We start from the raw sequence: 20,221 nt of genomic DNA, 5'->3' as shown, positions 1-20,221 counted from the left end.
ACTCAACACTCTCCTCTAAACCCAGAAAATTACTTGTTTGTAACAGAAAAACAAAAAAAAAATTGAGAAGCAATTCAAATTCATCCCAGCACTAGGGGAGGCAGAGGCAGAAAGATCTCTGAGTTCTTGGACAGTCAGGTTTACAGAATGAGTTCCAGGACAGTCAGGGTTACACAAAGAAACCCTGACTGGAAAAGCCCCAAAACCAAAAACAAAGAAACCAAACAAATAAAACCCAACAGGAAACAGTTCAAGTTTTTGGCTGTGCCGGAAAGGTCCTTGAGTTTCTAATGACAGCTTAGATTTTGTTTAAAAAAAAAATCACAGTTGAGCATCCCTAACCTGATTATCTGTATCCAGAAACTGTAAACTGTGAAAAAATTTTAAGCTCTGATGTGATGTCACTAGAGGAAAATTCAACCTTGTGTACATGTGTTGTAATCAAAACATGAGTGCACTAACAATACCATGCGCAGTTACCATTAGCGTATACATGTGTGGATGGGATAATAGATTAGTGTGAGTTACTCACACTAATAATAATAGTGAGTAATAGAGTGAATACTTGTGAGTTATTATTGATTGGTATAAATTATTGTATATTGATACAAGCTTAAATTGTATTGAATATGCTCCTATTTTCATCTAAAATATTTGTATACCTAGGCAAAGTTATTTTGTCATAGTGTATGCATACATGCATGCTTCTACATCTGCTTAAGACATTTTGTATATTGATACAATTTTAGGATATATTTATCATATTGCAATATACATTCCTACCTCTGATCACGATACTTATACATTGTTTACATTTTGAGATCATTGTCCTCATTTGTTGCACAGTTGTTTAAAGATTGTTTAATATTCTAATATGAAGGCTTAGTCTTTAAGTTATATAGGTATTAAGATTCATAGGTCAATAGTCATCCATGTTTGTCATATTGTAGAATATGGCATTTAAATAACTTAGGGTTCTGTTGAAGTGAGACACATCTGCTCCTGGTAGCACAAAGCTACTTCAAGAGGAAGATGGGCATCAAAGAGTCTCCTTATGGAGTTTGTTAGCCATTTGGGCAAGAAACTGTTCTTGCCTGGACTGCTTGATGAACTGGACATGCAGGACCCTCAGAGAAATGACTGCTGAACTTGCCTAAAAGTGAGACTGTCCTTTGGGGTTCCTGCTTCATGAAAGCGTCTGCCAGACATTCTGCAGGATACAGAAGACAAACTGCGAGTATAGGCGAAACTGTCTTTGAAATTTCCTGCTTTGTGGAAAAGTCTGCTGAATATTATGGGCCTGTAGGCTGAAGATGGATGCTCCAATGGTACAGAAGAACTTTGGATGACTATCTAGGCAACAAGATGTTTCTGTCAATTCTAGAGTTTTGGAAGTTGCTTACAATGCACTTGTTGTTAACTTAGGTAATATATCCTTCTGGAGTCTTTGATGGAGTTGAAAAATAGATAGTTATTACTATAGTTTTCCTTAGTTATGATAAAATATAAAGTAGATATAAATATTGTAACTGTAATTCTTGTTTGATACCTGTTTTGTTATATGTAATTTTACTATGTTAAAGTTAAAATCTTCCTTTTATTTAAAAAGAAAAGGGGAGGTGATGTGGGATTCCCCTCTGTATGCTTTGAATATGATTAATTAATAAAAAAAACTGGCTTGGCCTGATAGGGTAGAATAGAGCTAGGTGGGGAAAACTAAACTGAATGCTGGGAGAAAGAAGGGCAGAGTCAGAGAGAAGCCATGTAACCCCACTGGAGCCAGATGGAACTTTACCCAGTAAGCCAATACCATGTAGCAATACACAGATTACTAGAAATGGGTTAAATTAAAATGTAAGAGTTAGCCAATAAGAAGTTAAAGCTAATGGGCCAAGCAGTGTTTTAAATAATATAGTGTCTGTTTGGTTATTTTGGTTCTGGGTGGCTGGGATGAACAAGCAGCCTCCTTCTATATATGTGTGAAACAACCGAATCATGTGTTCAGACTTGAATTCCATCTTCAAAGTATCATATCATTTACATGCAAAAATATATAATTTTTTAAAAATGTGAAACCTGTCAGGGATATGACCTGCAAATCCTGAAACATGCTGTATGAAAATAGCTCCGACTCCTACTGTGGACCTGTTCAGAGAGAGTACAACCCGGATAAAAGAGGGAAAGTAAGAGGTCACAACCCAGGGGTGGTGGCAAGACTACTAGCTTGAAGCCTGGCATGGTGGCAAATGCCTTTCCCCCAGCACTTGGGGAGACAGAGGAAGCCGATCTCCGAACTCAAGGCCAATTGGACTATACAGTGAGTTCCAGTTAACATAGTGAGGCCAGTCTAACCTAGTGTGAGACTCAAAACCTAAGGAATTCTCTCTGTTCCATTTTCATAAAGAGGCCAAAGACATTAGAATTCTTCTCCTGACACTTTCTAAAAAGACACAAAACATGTCTAATTAAATACTCACTGTTAACTACTGTTATCCCATTAGTTATAAGTTATGTTAAAGATGTAGTAGCTAGGAGTATAGGTCAGTGATAGAGCACTTGGCTAGCAGTCATGATATCCTGGGTTCCATCCTTAGTGTACACACACACACACACACACACACACACACACACACACACGGGGAGAGGGAGAGAGAGAGCGCGCGCGCTCGAGGTCCTTTGGGTTCCCGCATCAAGGCCCTCCTTAGGGTTCAGATTGGACACTACAGCAAGTAGTGCGAGTCTAGGTGAATCCTTGGAGCTCCCTGGCCAGCCAGCCTAGCCCACTGATGAAGACACTGGTGTACACACACAGACACACACGCACACACTACAGGTATATACCTCACATTACACAAAACAAAATAGAAAAGGAAGGAAGAGAAGAAATACTGGTCTGTGGGGCTGGAGAGATGGCTCAGTGGTTAAGAGCACTGACTGCTCTTCCAGAGACCCTGAGTTCAATTCCCAGCAACCAAGTGGTGGCTCACAATCACCTATAATGAGATCTAGTGCCCTCTTCTGGCCTACAGACAGGATACTGTATAAATAAATCAATAAATAAATTTAAAAAGAAAAAGAAAAAAGAAGTACTGGTCTGTGTGTGCCTCTCATTCTGGTGCAGCTCGATGGATGCTTATCGATTGCCAAGTAACGGAGAACTGCCTCTGGCTTATTGTCTAGCTGGAAAGAAGGAACCAGTTTTGCCTCCTGGGCCCATTAAGAATTATGACTAGCTTATTGTTCGGTGAGGGATTTTGTATCCAAGCCAATGAATAGTTAATTTAATGTCTGACCAGTAGGGTTTTCTCCTCTGGCTGGAAAGTTAATTCCCAGGTCATCCATACATTATGCATAGATTGCTTTGGCCTGGTTCTCTGGCACTAAAGCCCATCCCAAGAAGATCAGGAAAGGCAGGAGTGCGAGAGACAGGACTGGAGGTCAAAGACCCTGTCTAGAGCTTCTCTCCTGAACTGCAGGCACAAGGAGCCTCTAGGCCAAAGGAAGTCAACTCTCTCTTTGGCTTTCCAGCAGGTTCATGATGCTCCAGTCTGTCGCCCACTGCTCTGAGCTCAGAAGTAATTAATCCCTCTTGCCTCCTGCAAGACAAGGCATCTCAGGTTTTCAAGATTAGACATCACTTGAGTTGGTTCAGGTATTTTGGAAAACAGTTAAAAAATTCTTAGAAAATTAAACATGTATTGGCGCATGACCCAGCCATCCCGTCTCTAGGTACTTACCTAGCATCTGTCCACACGAAGCCTGGTGCCTGATGTGTTCCTGGCAGCCTTACTGCAATAGCCCCAAACAAAGACAACCCAAGAGAACGGCACAGCTGCATGGATGAACTCGCAGTGGGACATCCAAGTAATGGAGTCTACTCCCTCATGAGAGCAACTGAGGTCCTGGTATAGATAAAAGCATGGCTGAATCTCAAAACTGTGGCATGAAGTAAAAACTCCAACAGAAAATTCTGAGCCGTTCCATGGAATTAAGCAGAAGGTGGAACTATGATGACGGCAGGCAGATGTCGTGGCGTGAGACTGTTAAGTGTGGTGGAGGCAGGAGGATCAGGGTTCAAGGTTGTTCTTGGCTGTGGAGCAAATCTGAGGCTTCCTGCAAAACAAAACAACCTAAAATAAATAAATATTGGCTGCAGTTGGCATCAGAAAGGACTAAGAAACTACCTCAAGGAGAAGCCTAGCTGTGCTCCGAATAACCCCTAAGGGCGCCTCTACAGATTCTTCAATGGCTGTACACTGAAACCGGCACTCTGAGAACAAAAAGGCCTTTTGCTCTTCTGGTGTACAGAAATGATGTCCCCAGAAAGTCACAAGCAAAATCCTGAAGATGCATGCCCCTCAGGACTCAGGAACTGGCACTCACTTGACCCTCCACAGCATACTTCCAGAAAACTTTCTAATTATCTATACAGTGTTCTGCTTGCATCTATCCCTGCAGGCCAGGAGAGGGCACCAGGTCTCATTATAGATGGTTGTGAGCCACCATGGGGTTGCTGGGAATTGAACTCAGGACCTCTGGAAGAGTGGCCAGTGTTCTTAACCTCTGAGCCATCTCTCCAGACCACTTTTGTGAGGTTTAAGAGCTAAAGGAGATGGTGTTCTTCAGGGGGGCTAGTGGGATGGGAGAGAACAGGCAGACCTTTGAGTTCCATCAGACTTGGGATTTGGTGCTGTGTTCTAGGACTGCCCATCCCAGCAGTTTGCACTCCTCCTCTGGGTGGGGTGGGGAACCTGGTCCTTCAGGCAGAATGCCGATTTGTTGGTATTTAAGAAACTGGAGGCCGGGCGGTGGTGGCACACGCCTTTAACCCCAGCACTTGGGAGGCAGAGGCAGGCGGATCTCTGTGAGTTCGAGACCAGCCTGGTCTACAAGAGCTAGTTCCAGGACAGGCTCCAAAACCACAGAGAAACCCTGTCTCAAAAAAGCAAAAAAAGAAAGAAAAAAAAGAAACTGGAGGATTAAATGGGTTACAGGCTTCCCTGTCTAGGGCCTCTTCCTCTGATGGCTGGAAGCCTATCAAGGGCTCTTAGATAATCACATCTGGGTACTTCAGTCCCTCCCTGTGCAGCCCAGCAGTATTGGGAAACCACAGAGAGGGAGAGAGAGGGGTCAGGATGGGAAGGCTATGCTGGCATCAATCTGCAGATCAGATTCCTGGGAATTAAACCGAGGACCCACTTTCGGTGTTGCCACCAGCTGACCTTGAACATGTTGTTTCAGCTCAGGATTGTTGGTTTTCTTCGCTCACAAACCAGGACATCACCTGTCCTGGTTATGACATGGGCAAGTTAAAAGATACCCCCCCCCCCCCCGCATACACACAAAATCGCTGAAGGAGGGTTGGGAATGGAGAGAGTCTTGAAATTGAGCAAAGTGAATAGTATTCAGGGGGTGGAGACAAGAACATCAAAAGTTTAAGGTCATCCTTAGCTACATAGTAAGTTTGAGACTACTCTGATTTACACAAGACCCTTTTTTTTTAAGGATAGTAAGGAAATAAGTTAAAGGAAAACCAAGAGCATTGAAACAAATGTGCCATCTAGTAGAGTTGTCCTAACAACAACCTAGGTATGGGGTCTGTACTGAGGAAGAATGACCTTGAGGCACAGTCTCAGCTTCCTGTGGTTGATCAGTCCGTGAAGGTCTGACCATAGCAAGGAAGAACAAACTCAATAAAACTCCTCCAAGAAAAAAATTTTTTTAAAAAAAAGGGCCCTTAGAATGGAGAGACACTGATATAAACGGGCCAGGAGCTGGGCACACAATTCAGTCAGTAAGGCATGGGGATCATGAGTTTGGATTCCCAGCCTTCACTTGAAAAGCCAGGAGTATGGGGCACATATGTTACCTATGGCAGGAAAACAGAGACAGGTAGACCCGTGATGCTCATTGGCCAGCCAGTCTAACCAGATCCAGCTCAGACCCAAGAGACCGCCAGGACATAGGTTAGGCCCCTCCTTCTCATGTGGAGATCGCCCTCCCCCTGAGTCCTCCCGCCTCCTTCCTCTCTCCTCCCTCTTTCAGTGTCGAGTTCCTCCCTCCCTCCCGCGCCACAGTCCCTCACCAGCCTCCTCTTCCTTCCCTGCCTAAGTCCCTCCCCCTGCTCTTTCTTCCCGCCTCCCTCCTCCCTCCTCCTGCTCCTCCCCGCCCCGGCGCCCCGTGCCGCCCGCGCAGTCTTCTCTCCTCCCGGACGGCGTTGCCGAGCTGGGCGGCCATGGAAGCGGCGGCGGCGCGGAGGCGACAGCTCCCAGGAGCCGCGGGCGGCCCAGGCGCCACGTTTGTGCAGGCCAGGTGCGCGCGGAGCGGGGACGGGAAGGCGGCGCGGGGCCCCAGAGTTTGAGAGACCTCGCCAGGGTCAGGGGAACCGCAGGGACCCGCTGCTCCGAGGTCACCCCGGCCCGCTCTACTAAGCCCCCGCGCAACTTCCAAGTTTGCGGAAGCCTCCAGATCTGGGCAGATTGTTGACTCTGCTCTTACTCTCTGAGTCAGGAGGCTCGGGGGCCCAGGAAAGTGAGCCGATAACCGGGGACAGTGGGCCGTGGCTTGCTCCCCATGTTTGGGGTTTATCCAGCTGGGCGGGGCAGAGCCAGACAAAACCCGCCCTTGGATATTTCCCTCCAGTCTGCCTCCCTCCACCCGCTCTACTGATCAGATCATAAGCATTCCCGCTTGCCACCCGTGTTGATTAAGCACTTGTCATGAAAGTCGGAGCCCTCGCAGGTGACAGCCAATCTTGGAGGGCTTTCTGGAGGAGCTGAGCAGTACAGGTCTCTGCAGAGGATACTTAAGGCTTGTTAGGCCGGTATGGTGGCTATGTCTTTAATCCCACACGCAGGAGGTAGAGGCAGGTTAGTCGGTAGTGTCATACTATGCAGGAAGCTCTGGGTTCAATCCCCAGCTCCGTAGAAACTGGACACAGCAGCCAGTGGAGGAATGTGAGGAAAGGCTAGGGAGTGTGCTGGTGCTGGGCAAGTCACCGCTGTTAAGAGAAAATGACGGGGCTGGACTGACTTCGAAGCTCCCTGAGTGCCCCAGAGTTGAACGAAAAGGCCCTAGAGGAGGTACAGAATCTGGATGAGAACAGTCCTGAAGGGAGGCTGCTCATTTCTTGAGCAGTAGGCCCCTTACTTACCTCAGACTAAATGACCCATTAAAAAACGTCTACCCCGTCCCACAGGTACCAAAGAGCCATGAAGGGTTTTGCGCACGCACGTGCTCCACGTGCATTTTAGGAAGTTCCTGGTGTGATTAGGGATGGTGGGAGAAGTTTCCGAGGCTTGGCTGAGGTCTCTCTTGCATTGATCCTGAAGAGTGTGGGGACTCTGCTTTTTGACCTGGAAGCCAATTTTCAGAGCCGGTGAAGTCTCGTGCCTGGTAATATTTCTCCCTGGTGGTCATCCTATACGATTTCCTTGGCTTAGTAACACAGTAGCCATCTTGGTTTGTGTATCTGTCATGTTTGCACTGGGACAGGCTTGTCTGTAGGCTCGTTATTGAGCAACACGTCACTTGATGGTCCATTTATTCCTCTAAATATTACTTCATCATCTCATCTGATGAGAAAATTAGCCCAGAGCAGGCTAAGGAGCCTGATCAGATTGAGGCTCAGACTGTTTTACGGACCAGAAACAGTCCACAAGTTCCGCAGGCATTTCGTAAGCACCTCTAGTTTGCCCTTTGCTGCCGGCCGCACTAAGGAGATCAAAATGATCCTCTGCATTTGGGGCTGTCACGGCTGTTTGCTGCATGCTATCCCTGGATTAATCTAAACCTTGGAAGTCAGTATACAGCGTTCACAATATTTAAGTTGTCTTTTGTTTTCTGTTGTTTTGAGATAGGGTCTTTATTATGTAGCCTTGGCTGATCTGGAACTCACTCTATAGACCAGGCTGTCCTGGAACTCACAGAGATCCACCTGCCTCTGCCTCCTGAGTGCTGGGATTAATGGTGTGCACCACCACATCTGGCTCTTGGTTAGCTTTCTTTTCCTCCTTGCTATTGTTTGTCTGCATTTCCTCATTTCTCATCCAAATGTCTCAGTCTCGTCACGTCTGGTATTTCATCGTCCTTTACAAAGAGCCCAGAGTCAAGCCCAGAGTGGGTCTCTTTCTATTCCCCGTCACAGTTCTGTTTACTTCTCCAGACGAGCCCTCTTTCCTGCCATCCAGGGTTGCAGATGCTGCTGGGTGATACTGGCTTCCCTACTGTCATGGTGTCAGTTTCCCCATGTGGGAAACAGGAAGCTGTGGAGCCAAGGCTGGGCTTGTTCCAGCTTACCTGGCATTGAGCTTTCCCTACTGTCCTCGGTTCTGCCCACTGTTGCTTCTGATGGGGACCTAGGACTAGCGTAGCCTGGGGGGCTTAGCCTGGTAAGTCTGGAATCAGGAACTTGGGACAAGCTTGAGATCACTCATCCTTGGGACAGGAGCTTGGGTGTTGAGGGGAGATCCTCTTACCCTGTATGATCTACCGTCACTGCCAGAGCCCCAACAGAAGAAAACCGTTTAGATGTTAACTAATCTTGTTTAGTTTTTGCTGGTGAGGGAAGCACCACCTGCAGAACAGAGCAGGGATCCTGAAAATCCATGTCTATCAGCCTTGATTCCCAAGCTGGTATCTTCCCTGGCTACCTGTTCTCCCCATCTGCCCTGCTAAGCTAGGCTACACTAATGAGGATCCTAGCAGTTTATGAAAGTCAGCACTGACAGAGGACCGCCTTCCTGACGCTGCTCAGCTCATCTGTGCCCACAGGGGAGGGATATGAAACAGGCCATGGTGATGGTTTTTAGTCAGCCTGAGCCAAGGACAGAGGTGACAACTCTGGAGGTTGGGATCCGTGTCACCTCAATCCTGGTCTGGCCACACACAGAGGATAATGAGGCTCCCCCATCATCTTAGAAGTTAGTAGTGTCTTGTCTCTGGGTGGTAACATGCTGTAAGAGGACTCAGACTCTAAGGAGGAGGTTGGAGAGTTGGGGGAACCTTACTGCTCTCCTCTTTTGGGCTGTTGATATTACTCTGTGGGTTAAGGTACCCACTAAGCCTGAAGACCTGAGTTTGATCCCAGAACCCACATGGTAGAAAAGAGAGCAGCCTTGAAACAGTCTTTTTTTTTTCTTTTCTTTTCTTTTTTTTTAAAAACCACAGTCTTTTAACCTCCACATGCATGGCATGGCATGTGTGCATGCTCACACACACATAAATAAATAGCTATTTGAATTTTATTTATTTATTATTTTTTGTGATAGGGTTTCTCTGTGTAACCCTGGCTATCCTGGAACTCACTCTTTTGACCAGGCTGGCTTCAAACTCAGAGATTCAACTGGCTCCCCATCCCACTGCCTCCCCACTGCTGTCCTGCCTCCAGCCCCAGTGCTGGGATTAAAGTTAGTTTTTTTTTTCTTTTAAACTCTCCCCTCCTGAGGGCCTAGATGGAAGAACACAACCCCAGCCCCATGCTGCCATGACTGGCCTGAGTTAGTGAGGAAATGCTTGCTCCCTATAGGGCCTAGTGTGCGTTGGGAAAGGCTTTCTCAGAGGCGCCCTCTGATAGTAAGTGGTGATGCCCTTGAACTTAAGGGACCAATTGCTTTGTGAGAGGGTCGGGCTCTGGAGATGTGTTGTTTGGTGGTCCCTCTCCCCTCCGTGTTTCTTACACCACAATGTACCTGCTGATTTCTTTCTCAGGCTCTCGTGTGGACTGGCAAGGAAAGTAATATTCAGTAATAGCAGCCCAGGTACCTCCACACAGTTGAGGAGACAATGTGGAGGGATGCTGTCATGGACCAATCACCATGGACAACTGTGGAATGCAGTTTAAAATACAAACCCTGAGCCAACCGTGGTGACACAAGCCTTTAATCCCATCACTCAGGGAGCAGAGGCAGGCAGATCTCTGAGTTTGAGGCTAACCTGATCTACATAGCAAGTTCTAGGACAGCCAGGGCTACACAGGGAAACCCTGAGTCGCAAAAACATAAATAAATAGATTCAGGTCTAATTTATTTAGATTCCAGTCCTGGGGCAAGAAACTTAGGCTGTTGGATGCTCTTCCACCCACTTATAAAATGAGGGTAACATTCAGATCTGAGTTTCTGTAAGAATGAAAGGAATCAAGTGAGTGGATATGGATGTTATGAATACATAACAAATAAATAAATGAGCTCACACACGCAGATAGCTACTCATGGTTCCCGGGGGATAGTGGGTGCTTTGAGAAGGTGGTCTGCAGCTCTCCATCATCATGCTTGATAATTTTCATTCATCTTTCATGGTTTGCTTTGTTTGATTTCCCCATGGTTTTATAATGGAAGCTTCACGGTTACTTCACCCACGGGTCAGTTTCTTCCTGAGTCACAGGGTCATTAGGACACTGAAATCCACTGTCCTCTTGACCAGACTCCGGGTTTCCTTTCCCTTGATGACATGTATGTCCTGCCTTCAAGTGCCTAGACCTCTTTGTCTTTCCCTTGGGTTGATGGCAAAGGGGGAAGAGAGAGGGCTGAGTCTGGTCTTGTTCCCGCCAGGCATGGCTCTGCGAAGGCTGAGGAGACAGACCACACGGCTCCCTTCCACTTTGACCTCTGGTTCTACTTCACACTGCAGAACTGGGTTCTGGACTTTGGTCGCCCCATTGCCATGGTAAGTGTGAGGCTGAATCCTGTGAGTGTTGAGGGAACTTAATGTGACCTCAGTTTGCCGAGTGACCTTACGGACATCACTTAGGGAGAACCCAGAGGTTCTTACATTCTGTAGTTGTGTGACTGGCCAGTCACGTCAGTGAGAGAGCCTGGGTGGGTCCCGATAGTCATCCCCTGAGGTAGAGCAAAGCTGCCACCCTCCCTCGCTGGGATAGTCTGGAGGTGAAGCCACCAACTGAATTTGCATATTGTAACTGACCAAAAATAAAGTCACTTCCAAGTAGAGAGAGTAACGTGTAGAAATCCCAAAATAAGGAAGTGTTAGATTTCCTGAGGGCTGGGGCGTACCCTTCCACTCCTTTCTGTGTTTATGGAAACGTATATAGAAATTCCTTTTTTTTCTAACCAAAAGGAGATTTTGTTTTATACCTTCTATTCTGCACCATGATTGTTTTACATTAGAATATATCTCTATAGCAGCGGTTCTCAACCTGGAGGTTGCGACCCCTTTGGCAAACCTCTATCTCCAAAAATATATACATTACGATTCATAACAGCAAAGTTACGGTTATGAAGTACCAGTGAAAACAATTTTATGGTTGGGGTCACTATAACACAAGGACCTGTATAAAAGGGCATTAGGAAGGTTGAGAACCACTGCTCTAGAACAATACATACACACTGCTGTTTCTGTTAATGGCAACTTAGCCTTCCGTGTATTATAATGTCCTGTTTGAGCTGCATGGTAAGACCCTGTCACAAGACAAAAGAAACCTAACTGCTAAACATTTCCAGCAGAGTGACAGGTTACAAAGCTAACATAGCCTTCCTCCATACCAGCTACAGACAGACTGGGAAATCAGGGAGACAGTCCCATTCATGGGAGCCTGAGAAATACAGCAAAATCCCTGAAAGAAACCTAATCATGGAAGTGAGAGACCTACACGGTGAAAAGTGCAGACTCCAGCCTGCTCTCCCAATTCAGCAGAATCAAAAAGATGTCAATAGGATAGCATATTTTTGGTTTAAAAAATACTAAAGGAAAAAGAACCTTTTTCAAATTAGGAAAGATTTTAGACGTGTTTTGTCCTAAGATAAAAGATTAAATAAAATATAAAACAGTAAAAAACATTACCATTATGTAGAGGGCCTAAGACACTCCCTGGGCTTCTGTGTATGGAATGGAAACAGTCCATTTGCTATCTTCGGGACTTTGTTTCTCTCTCTGGCAGTCCTTTGGGCCTCGGGCTTCCAAGAGAACACAGGAAGAGCTCAGTGTCTGTGAGGGGGGCTGGTGTCCCCCTGCAGGTCTTTCTGTTAAGCTCATGCCCTCTTCCATAGTTGGTGTTCCCACTCCAGTGGTTTCCCCTCAACAAGCCGAGTGTCGGGGACTACTTCCACATGGCCTACAATGTCATCACGCCCTTCCTTCTGCTCAAGGTACAGACTGGCCTGTCTCCTTCCCCTCCTCTCTGGTGACATAGACACATGCACACACACTCTTCATGAGCTGGTGAGCTGGCTTAGGGTGCTTGCTGCCAAGCCCCACAGCCTGAATTCCATCCCCACGTGACGAGAAACGACTTCCACAAATCCTCCTCTGACCTTTACATATGGACCCTACATAAATACACGTGCAAATAAATAGATAAGTAAATGTTTCTTCAAAAATTTAAACATGAAAGACATTTCAAATCTCTAAAAGTAGGAGGGGCATCACCTCAGAACACAGCTTCTGTGGTTTTAGAAAACTCACCCCCATTTTGGACTCCCTGACACTATCTTTCTGCTTGCTGGGGACCTGTCATTCAAAAATTAGATCCCAGCAGCATGCTGGCCTACCCAAGGCACACACAGGACACCCTGGGGTCATGGTAGGGTCTGGCCTGAACTCCTGCCTTAAAGGTCTGGTATCACCTTGAATACTCTCCCCATCCCTCCCACCCTCATCTGATCTTCCTGGAGAGGAAGGGTGACCTTCAGCTGACCCTGCTAGGGTGTCCTACTAAGGAATCCACACCCCTAGAGGGACTTTCTATCCCACTTTTCTGAGGGAAGGGAGGCAGAGGTTTTCATACATTGTAATGGAGTTGGGGACATGCCGTGGACCTTATTCTGAACCCCAGCTCATCGAGCGGTCCCCCCGCACGCTGCCGCGGTCTATAATCTACATCAGTATCATCACCTTCATCATGGGAGCCAGCATCCACCTGGTGGGCGACTCCGTCAACCACCGCCTGCTCTTCAGTGGGTACCAGCACCACCTGTCCGTCAGAGAGAACCCCATCATCAAGAATCTCAAGCCAGAGACGCTGGTGAGGCTGCCCCCACACCCCCTCTACCAAGGCTGCCCTACTAGGTGTCTGTACTTGGAGACTAAAGAGGCTGCCCAGCCAGTCATCATGTCTCCTGTAGCCCAGGCTGACCACAAATTCTGTAAGTAGCCAAGGATGACCTTGATCTCCTGATCCTCTGGCCTCTGCCTCCTGGAGTGCTAGAATCACAAGCATTCAGCTACCTGAGGAAACTGTTGCCTACCCAAAATAGTGTGTTCTTAGGCTGTAAAGGGAAACAGTTCTGTCTGGATGTGGGCACATGTTTGAAACCTTAGACTCAGGAGGGAAAGAGAAAGAGGATTGCTACAAGTTCAAGACCAGCCCAGTTTGTACAGTGATACTATCTCAAAAACAAAACAAAAAGGAAGGAAGGAAAGTGGTACAGCAGGGACTGGCTCCCCGTGGCCCCTCTGGTACCCTAGGGAGGGAATGAGAATGGTGTATGGGAGGTGGTGTTGGTTTCAGGTCTCACTCTGCGCCCCTGTGTTTTCTCAGATCGACTCCTTTGAGCTGCTGTACTACTATGATGAGTACCTGGGCCATTCCATGTGGTGAGTGAGGGGCTGATGGGTCTATGTGCCGTCCAGGGCCCAGGCACCAGGAGATACTGGACAAGGCTCCCGGCCCCCAGGCCTCTGTACTGAGTGGAGCATCTAAAATGGAATTCTCTTCTCAGCGAAAGCGCTCTGAGTGGGACCCCTGGTCAGGGTGACTCAGTTACTATCCATTGGCCCAAAGGGGACCTCCTATTGCCTCCTCCCTACCTGAAGTTTCCACAGTAGCCACTAGAGGGCAGCAAGCAGGTGTTTGTCCACCTTAGCCATGTCTGGGCGTGGGGTTTGGGAGGGAGCCTTGATAAGCACACTAGAATCTAGCGACTAGATGGTTACCGGTGGGATGCAGGAGACAGATGGGGATATAGGAAGTGGAGAAGAGCCAGTAGGACCTGGTTTGGGTGGCACAATTTGTGTTTCCCATCTCAGAACTCTCAGGAGGGGAAAATCCTCACCACCACCACCCGTTGCTACTCTCAGGAAAATCTCAGAAATATGGGGTCAGAATCAGAGACTCAGAGCTCAAATAAGGGTTTCTCTGCCACCCATCACCTTACACTGAATAAACAGAAGCCAGAGGGAAGAGATAAGGTCAGCTGTCAGCTGGGAGGTGATGGGCTAGCTCCGCGCCTAGACGCCTCATCCGGACTGAGGTGCTTCCCTCAGCACATGCCCCACACTGGTGTCTGTGGGGCTGTGTGAGGTTGTGGAGGTGATCCTTCAGGCTCGGAGGGCGCTAGGGGACTTCTGCACAGGCCTCTTGCCAGCTCCTCCTGACTCTGCCAGATGCCTCTTCCCATTGGAAGCTGAGAAAGGAGGGAGGTGGAACAGGCCTGGGAATTCAGGAGAGGGTGAGGGAGTGGGCTGAGTATAGAAGAGTGTGGGTGTCACATGACAGAAGAGGGTAGTGTGTGCAGGAGAGCATGAGCCTCTGTGTGTGTGTGTGTGTGTGTGTGTGTGTGCAGGAGAGCATGAGCCTCTGTGTGTGTGTGTGTGTGTGTGCGCGAGCAGGAGAGCATGAGCCCGTGTGTGTGTGTGTGTGTGTGTGTGTGCAGGAGAGCATGAGCCTCTGTGTGTGTGTGTGTGTGTGTGTGTGTGTGTGTGTGTGTGTGTGTGCAGGAGAGCATGAGCCTCTGTGTGTGTGTGTGTGTGTGTGTGTGTGCAGGAGAGCATGAGCCTCTGTGTGTGTGTGTGTGTGTGTGTGTGTGTGTGTGTGTGCGCGAGCAGGAGAGCATGAGCCCGTGTGTGTGTGTGTGTGTGTGTGCAGGAGAGCATGAGCCTGTGTGTGTGTGTGTGTGCAGGAGAGCATGAGCCTCTGTGTGTGTGTGTGTGTGTGTGTGTGCGCTGGAGAGCATGAGCCTGTGTGTGTGTGTGTGTGCAGGAGAGCATGAGCCTCTGTGTGTGTGTGTGTGTGTGTGTGTGTGTGCAGGAGAGCATGAGCCTCTGTGTGTGTGTGTGTGTGTGTGTGTGTGTGCGCGCTGGAGAGCATGAGCCTGTGTGTGTGTGTGTGTGTGTGTGTGTGTGTGTGTGTGCAGGAGAGCATGAGCCTCTGTGTGTGTGTGTGTGTGTGTGCGCGCGCACGCGCTGGAAGCAGAAAGGGAGCCTCTGTGTGGGCAGGAGAGAGGCCATACTCTTGGATAAGGTGGAGACTGTTGGCTGGGTGTGAGTGAAGGGCCCCACAAACCTCCTTGGGATCTCCCAGAACTCTATTCTCTCCGACCTCAGCCCTGCTGGGTGCCCCATTTCCAGACTAGTGCTGTACTCGACCTGCTGGGATCTAAGGCACACGGGTTCAAGACAGAACCCCACATCCCCTCATATCCATGTGGAATGAAGAGCAGGGTGGGTACCAGGTTCAGAGCAGGAAACCAGGCACGGTGTGTTTGCCACGGCACCCACACCCTTCACCTTCGTACTTAACCCAAGGAGCCCAGGTCCCTTCTTTGCACCAGCCTCACCTTTTGGTTCTGTTCATCCGAACTGGACTCCCAGGGCAGGAAAGGCTGAATGTAGAGGAGTGTGTGTGACCCGTGCCAAGGACATCCTGACAAGGACATGAAGTGACATCCTGTGTGGCAATGCAAGGGACCAGTGGAAAGATGATGGGCCACGCCCTGGTCAGGCCATTAAAGCTGTTGCCTCTCTGTCACAGGTACATCCCCTTCTTCCTCATCCTCTTCATGTACTTCAGTGGCTGTTTTACTACCTCCAAGACTCAGAGCCACATGCCAGGGCCTGCCCTGCTCCTGGTGGGGCCCAGTGGCCTGTACTACTGGTGAGTGGACATTGACACTTGGGGTGGGACAAAGGGCACAGACACTGGATGAGCCACCACGATAAGATCCACAGACAAACAGCATTGGGTGTGACAACCCTCTTCTGTCATCTTAGCACTTGGGAGGTGGAGGCAGGAGGATCAGGAGTCAAAGGTTAGCATTGGCTACATAATGAGTTTGAGGCCTGCTAGTCTACATGGATCCTGTCTTAAAAAAAAAAAATCACAGGCCTGCAGTGTGACCCCAGGTAAGACTTGCCATGCCTAGGCCTCTGCTTCCTCCTGGGTTGAGTGAGGCCTATACCTTGTAGCGGCTTCTCTGAAATCAGATGCTCAGCACTAAGTAGACAGTGAGAGACAGGAGGCCATCCACCATGCCCTACCTCCCAGCACGTCCGCACCACCTTGAGGCCAGGTGTCTACCACTAGCTTCATGCCTTGTGAATCCTCCTGAGCCTCAGTTTACCTCTCTGAAATGGAAGTTACACCTGCCGGTCCTCCTCTTGGGAGATGTTAGGATCTAGTGGGGAGAGAAGAACACGGCAGTGACAAGATGACAAGGACAGACCAGGGAGACAGTCTCAGCCTAGCCCTGCCTCTCCCGGGGACCCTTCCGCACTCTAGACTCCCCTCTCAGACCTCAGCCAGACCCTTATCTCCCCATCATTTCTTCCTTTGAGACAGGTCTTTCTCTCACTTACACCCAAAGGGCTGTGGGATTACAGGAAGGACCCAGAACAACTGAGCCCTCCTGGGATGGGAAGCCCCTCTCCTTGGGCCAGCTCTAGCCATTTCCAGGGCCTGTCTAGCCTGCAAGAGGACCCTCTAGGGCTAACCTATGTTCTCCCTGAGGATAGGACTAGGGATAGTGGCATCTATACCAGGGAGAAAGACTTGGCCTGGGCATGTTCGTTGCCACAGTCTTACCTTGTGCAACAGTGGTGGAGTGACGACAGTGCACCATCCACTGAACAATGTGCTTTCAGCTAACAGATGCACACAGCCCTTGTGGGACACCTTAAGAAGTGAGGCTGTTGACGCTTCCCTCATAAGAGACAAAGTGGCCTTGATGTTGTCTTTCAAAGTTGTCTCTTGATGTCCCCAAGGTGCCAGGCCAATAGGTCGCAGAGCTGGAGTTTCTTATGCCCTGCAGTGGTGCATACCTTTAATTTCAGCACTCAGGAGGCAGAGGCAGGCGGATCTCTGTGAGTTCGAGGCCAGCCTGGTCTGCAAGAACTAGTTCCAGGACAGCTAGGACTCTTACTCAGAGAAACCCTGTCTTGAAATGACGATGGCCCAGCCTCCAAGGGGACAGTAATGACAATAGCCTCCATGTACTGGGATGGCATCCCCAAACTCAGATGCCTCCAGAAGTGAAGCAGGTAGCTGATGAGGCCCCAGGAAGTGTGGGAACTGAGGCCGTGTACGCCATGGTGTTCTCTGCAAAGAGTACATCCTGTCGCTCCTCCAGAGCCGGTTTTGGTCATGTGGAAGTGTCCTATGTGCTGAAATGCCAGAAACCAAAGCCAGGGGCCTTCTGATTCTCAGTGTGTAGGCTTGGAACTTGCTGTGTGGTAACCAGAGACCCTCTTGCCTCTGCCTTCTGGGTGCCACATAAACATGTGAGCCACCGCACCCAGCTGACTATTATTACTATTACTATTATTATCATTATCATCATCATTTTGAAACAGTCTATGTAGCCTTGGCTGTCCTGTAACTCACTATGTAGACCATGCTGGCCTCAAACTCACAAACATCTGCCTGCCTCTGCCTCCCTAGTGCTAGGATTAAAGACATGTGCCACCATGGCCTGACTGTCCAGTAGAGTATTTTTTAAATATTTATTTATTTATTTATTATGTATACAATATTCTGTCTGTGTGTATGTCTGCAGGTCAGAAGAGGGCACCAGATCTCATTACAGATGGTTGTAAGCCACCATGTGGTTGCTGGGAATTGAACTCAGGACCTTTGGAAGAGCAGGCAATGCTCTTAACCGCTGAGCCATCTCTCCAGCCCCCAGTAGAGTATTATTAAAACACTTAAAGCCAAAGTAGTACGATGCCTCCAGGCTGTGGTTTAGACTGTCCTGGCACATTGGGTCCTCTCACTAGGAGAGCCATTCTGATTGCCTGGGAGGACAACCTAGCCCTTGGTCCAGAGGGAGAACAGGCAGGATGCCGTTGCCCTGGCGCCCACCTCACCTCCATGCCTGTCCTCTTTCTCCAGGTACCTGGTCACCGAGGGTCAGATCTTCATTCTCTTCATCTTCACCTTCTTCGCCATGCTGGCTCTCGTCTTCCACCAGAAGCGTAGGCGCCTCTTCCTAGACAGCAACGGCCTCTTCCTCTTCTATTCTTTTGCCCTCACCCTCTCCCTGGTGGCGCTGTGGGTTGCCTGGCTGTGGAATGACCCTGTCCTCCGAAAGAAGTACCCTGGTGTCATCTATGTCCCCGAGCCCTGGGCCTTCTACACGCTCCATGTCAGCAGTCAGCACTGAGGCTGCCTGGGAGCAACAGGCCATGGATATTTGTACATGGGTGCACATGTGCATCGTGGGAATGCGGGCTGTGCACTGTGCCCTGTGCACAGGGATTGGCAGAGTGCACTGTTGAGAGACTCAGCTGCCTTGGTCAGGGTCTTTTGTTTGTTTTTTGCTTTGGACTCAAGATGGAATTTAGTTTGGGGAAGTATATGAAGGCCAAGATCCTGGCCCCTGCCCTCCCTGTATTACACCACTATTAGAGGTGCCTGAGGAACACTCCTATCTCCCAGGACCAGGCTGGCCTTCCGGTGGCCATGCAGGTGAGGTCTGGGCGGGGCAGAAGCAGAAGACTCTGCCACCTACCCAGAAGCTGGCTAGCCTTGAAGCCACCTGCCCCTGGACCCTAGCTTTCTTCGTCAGTGTCTAGGCCACAGCTTCTGTTCTTTGAACAGAGCATTTCCATCTCTGGGCCTCACTTGTTCTAGAGGGCCCTGTGGTCCCCAAGTGGCTCCATGGACTGGGGGTTACTGATTCTGCTAGTGCAGCCTCAGCACGGAAGAGTGGTTCTGTCTGTTACTGTGTCCTCACTCTCAGCCTAGTGGGGCACGTTCCTCCCATTCTTGTCCAGCCTCAGACCCCACTCACATACTGCTGAGAACCCAGACTCCAGGCAGCCAGAGGCCCAGCTCCAGGTCACTTAGCCACTGAACTCTGGAAACTGGCCTGGGTTTTGAATTACGTGGAAGGCAGAGTTCTCAAAGCCTAGTTTTATAGATTCCGAGACCCGTTGTAAGGGTCTGGGACATTACAAATCTGTCTCTCGAGACATTGCATCTCAACCTGAATCCCTCACCACCTGCCTGGTACCTTTGTTCCCAGCATGGCGGTTCCTGCCTCACCCTAGCCCATCTCCTCCCAGGCCTCAGATACAGAGCTCCATGGCACAAGATACCACCACCTCCTTTGGCAGCCAGCACTGGCCTGTGCTGGGAGTCTTGGGGACACTCCTCCTGTGCATCCTTTCCTTTTGCTCTCAGGGAACACTGAGCCTCAGATTCTTCTATTTTGTTGTGATCCTTCTACAGGCTAGACTGTGCTGGGTCGGTCCTTCTACAGGCTAGACCATGCTGGGTGATGAGAGGGCTGAATAAAGGCTGATGTGGAGCTCAGCCTGGCTGGTGGCTCTTTTACCTTCAGGAGTATGGTGGGGAGGCAGGAGGGAGTTCTGGAATAAGGAGGGAGACTGGTTGGTCTGGGGCCTAAGCTGTACGGTATGAGGCTTTCTCTCAGTAGGCCTTGAGGACCCTCTCACCCCCACCCTCATCTGCCTACCACCTAGAGCAGTGGTTCTCAACCTGTGGGTTGCGACCATCAGAAAACTCATATTTCTGATGGTCTTAGGAACTGAGAAACCACTTTGCAAATTACCGTAATCAAGTAGCAGCAAAAATAATCCTATGGTTGGGGGTTACCACAACATGAAGAACTGTGTTAAAGAGTCACAGCTTTAGGAAGGGTGAGAACCACTCAGAGTGTGGGTAAGAAGGATGGCTTCCCAGTCAGTACAGTGTTCCTCAGAGGAGCCTAGGTGGTGAGGGGAAGTAGAGCATCCCACGCCTGTCACTGGGGTTGTCCCACCAGTCATCCCCTGTGCTGGGAGGCAGCCTCAGGCAGGCTGACTGTGCTCTTGGAAGCCAAAGTTCTCAGGCTGGCCACACCTCCCCAGAGACATAGGTAATGTTACTGGAAGACAGAGTGGGGAACATGGCTCCACCACAGTCTGTCAGCTCTGCCCCAGCTAACCAGCACATTCCTTACCTACCTCCAGGATGCTGCCATTTCAGGACTGTAGTAGGATGCCAATTGTTTGTTCCTGGCTGCTCAGCCCCGAAATAACCACACAGAAA

At 49.1% G+C, this 20,221-nt stretch overlaps 1 protein-coding gene across 1 annotated transcript; it reads left to right on the top strand.

Annotated features, from left to right (window-relative positions):
- Positions 1–6,132: 6,132 nt before the first annotated feature.
- Cln6 (CLN6 transmembrane ER protein) lies at positions 6,133–19,483 on the top strand. The gene is made up of 7 exons (XM_075965575.1): positions 6,133–6,312; positions 10,548–10,662; positions 12,003–12,101; positions 12,788–12,976; positions 13,493–13,548; positions 15,704–15,826; positions 18,059–19,483. Exons 1-7 carry the CDS (start codon positions 6,236–6,238, stop codon positions 18,327–18,329), a joined length of 930 nt encoding a protein of 309 aa, XP_075821690.1. The 5' UTR covers positions 6,133–6,235; the 3' UTR covers positions 18,330–19,483.
- Positions 19,484–20,221: the final 738 nt, after the last annotated feature.

Source organism: Microtus pennsylvanicus, chromosome 3 (genome assembly GCF_037038515.1).
Source record: "Microtus pennsylvanicus isolate mMicPen1 chromosome 3, mMicPen1.hap1, whole genome shotgun sequence".
Taxonomy (NCBI): Eukaryota; Metazoa; Chordata; class Mammalia; order Rodentia; family Cricetidae; genus Microtus; species Microtus pennsylvanicus.
Note: the sequence above shows the minus strand (reverse complement) of the source record. Positions and strands in the feature narration are given on the sequence as shown.

Excerpts from the sequence above, each read along its gene's own strand:
- Cln6 (XM_075965575.1), top strand. The coding sequence starts at position 6,236 with ATGGAAGCGGCGGCGGCGCGGAGGCGACAGCTCCCAGGAGCCGCGGGC. Across the intron at positions 6,313-10,547 it reads GCCACGTTTGTGCAGGCCAG|GCATGGCTCTGCGAAGGCTG; the intron begins GTGCGCGCGGAG and ends TGTTCCCGCCAG. Across the intron at positions 13,549-15,703 it reads TACCTGGGCCATTCCATGTG|GTACATCCCCTTCTTCCTCA; the intron begins GTGAGTGAGGGG and ends TCTCTGTCACAG.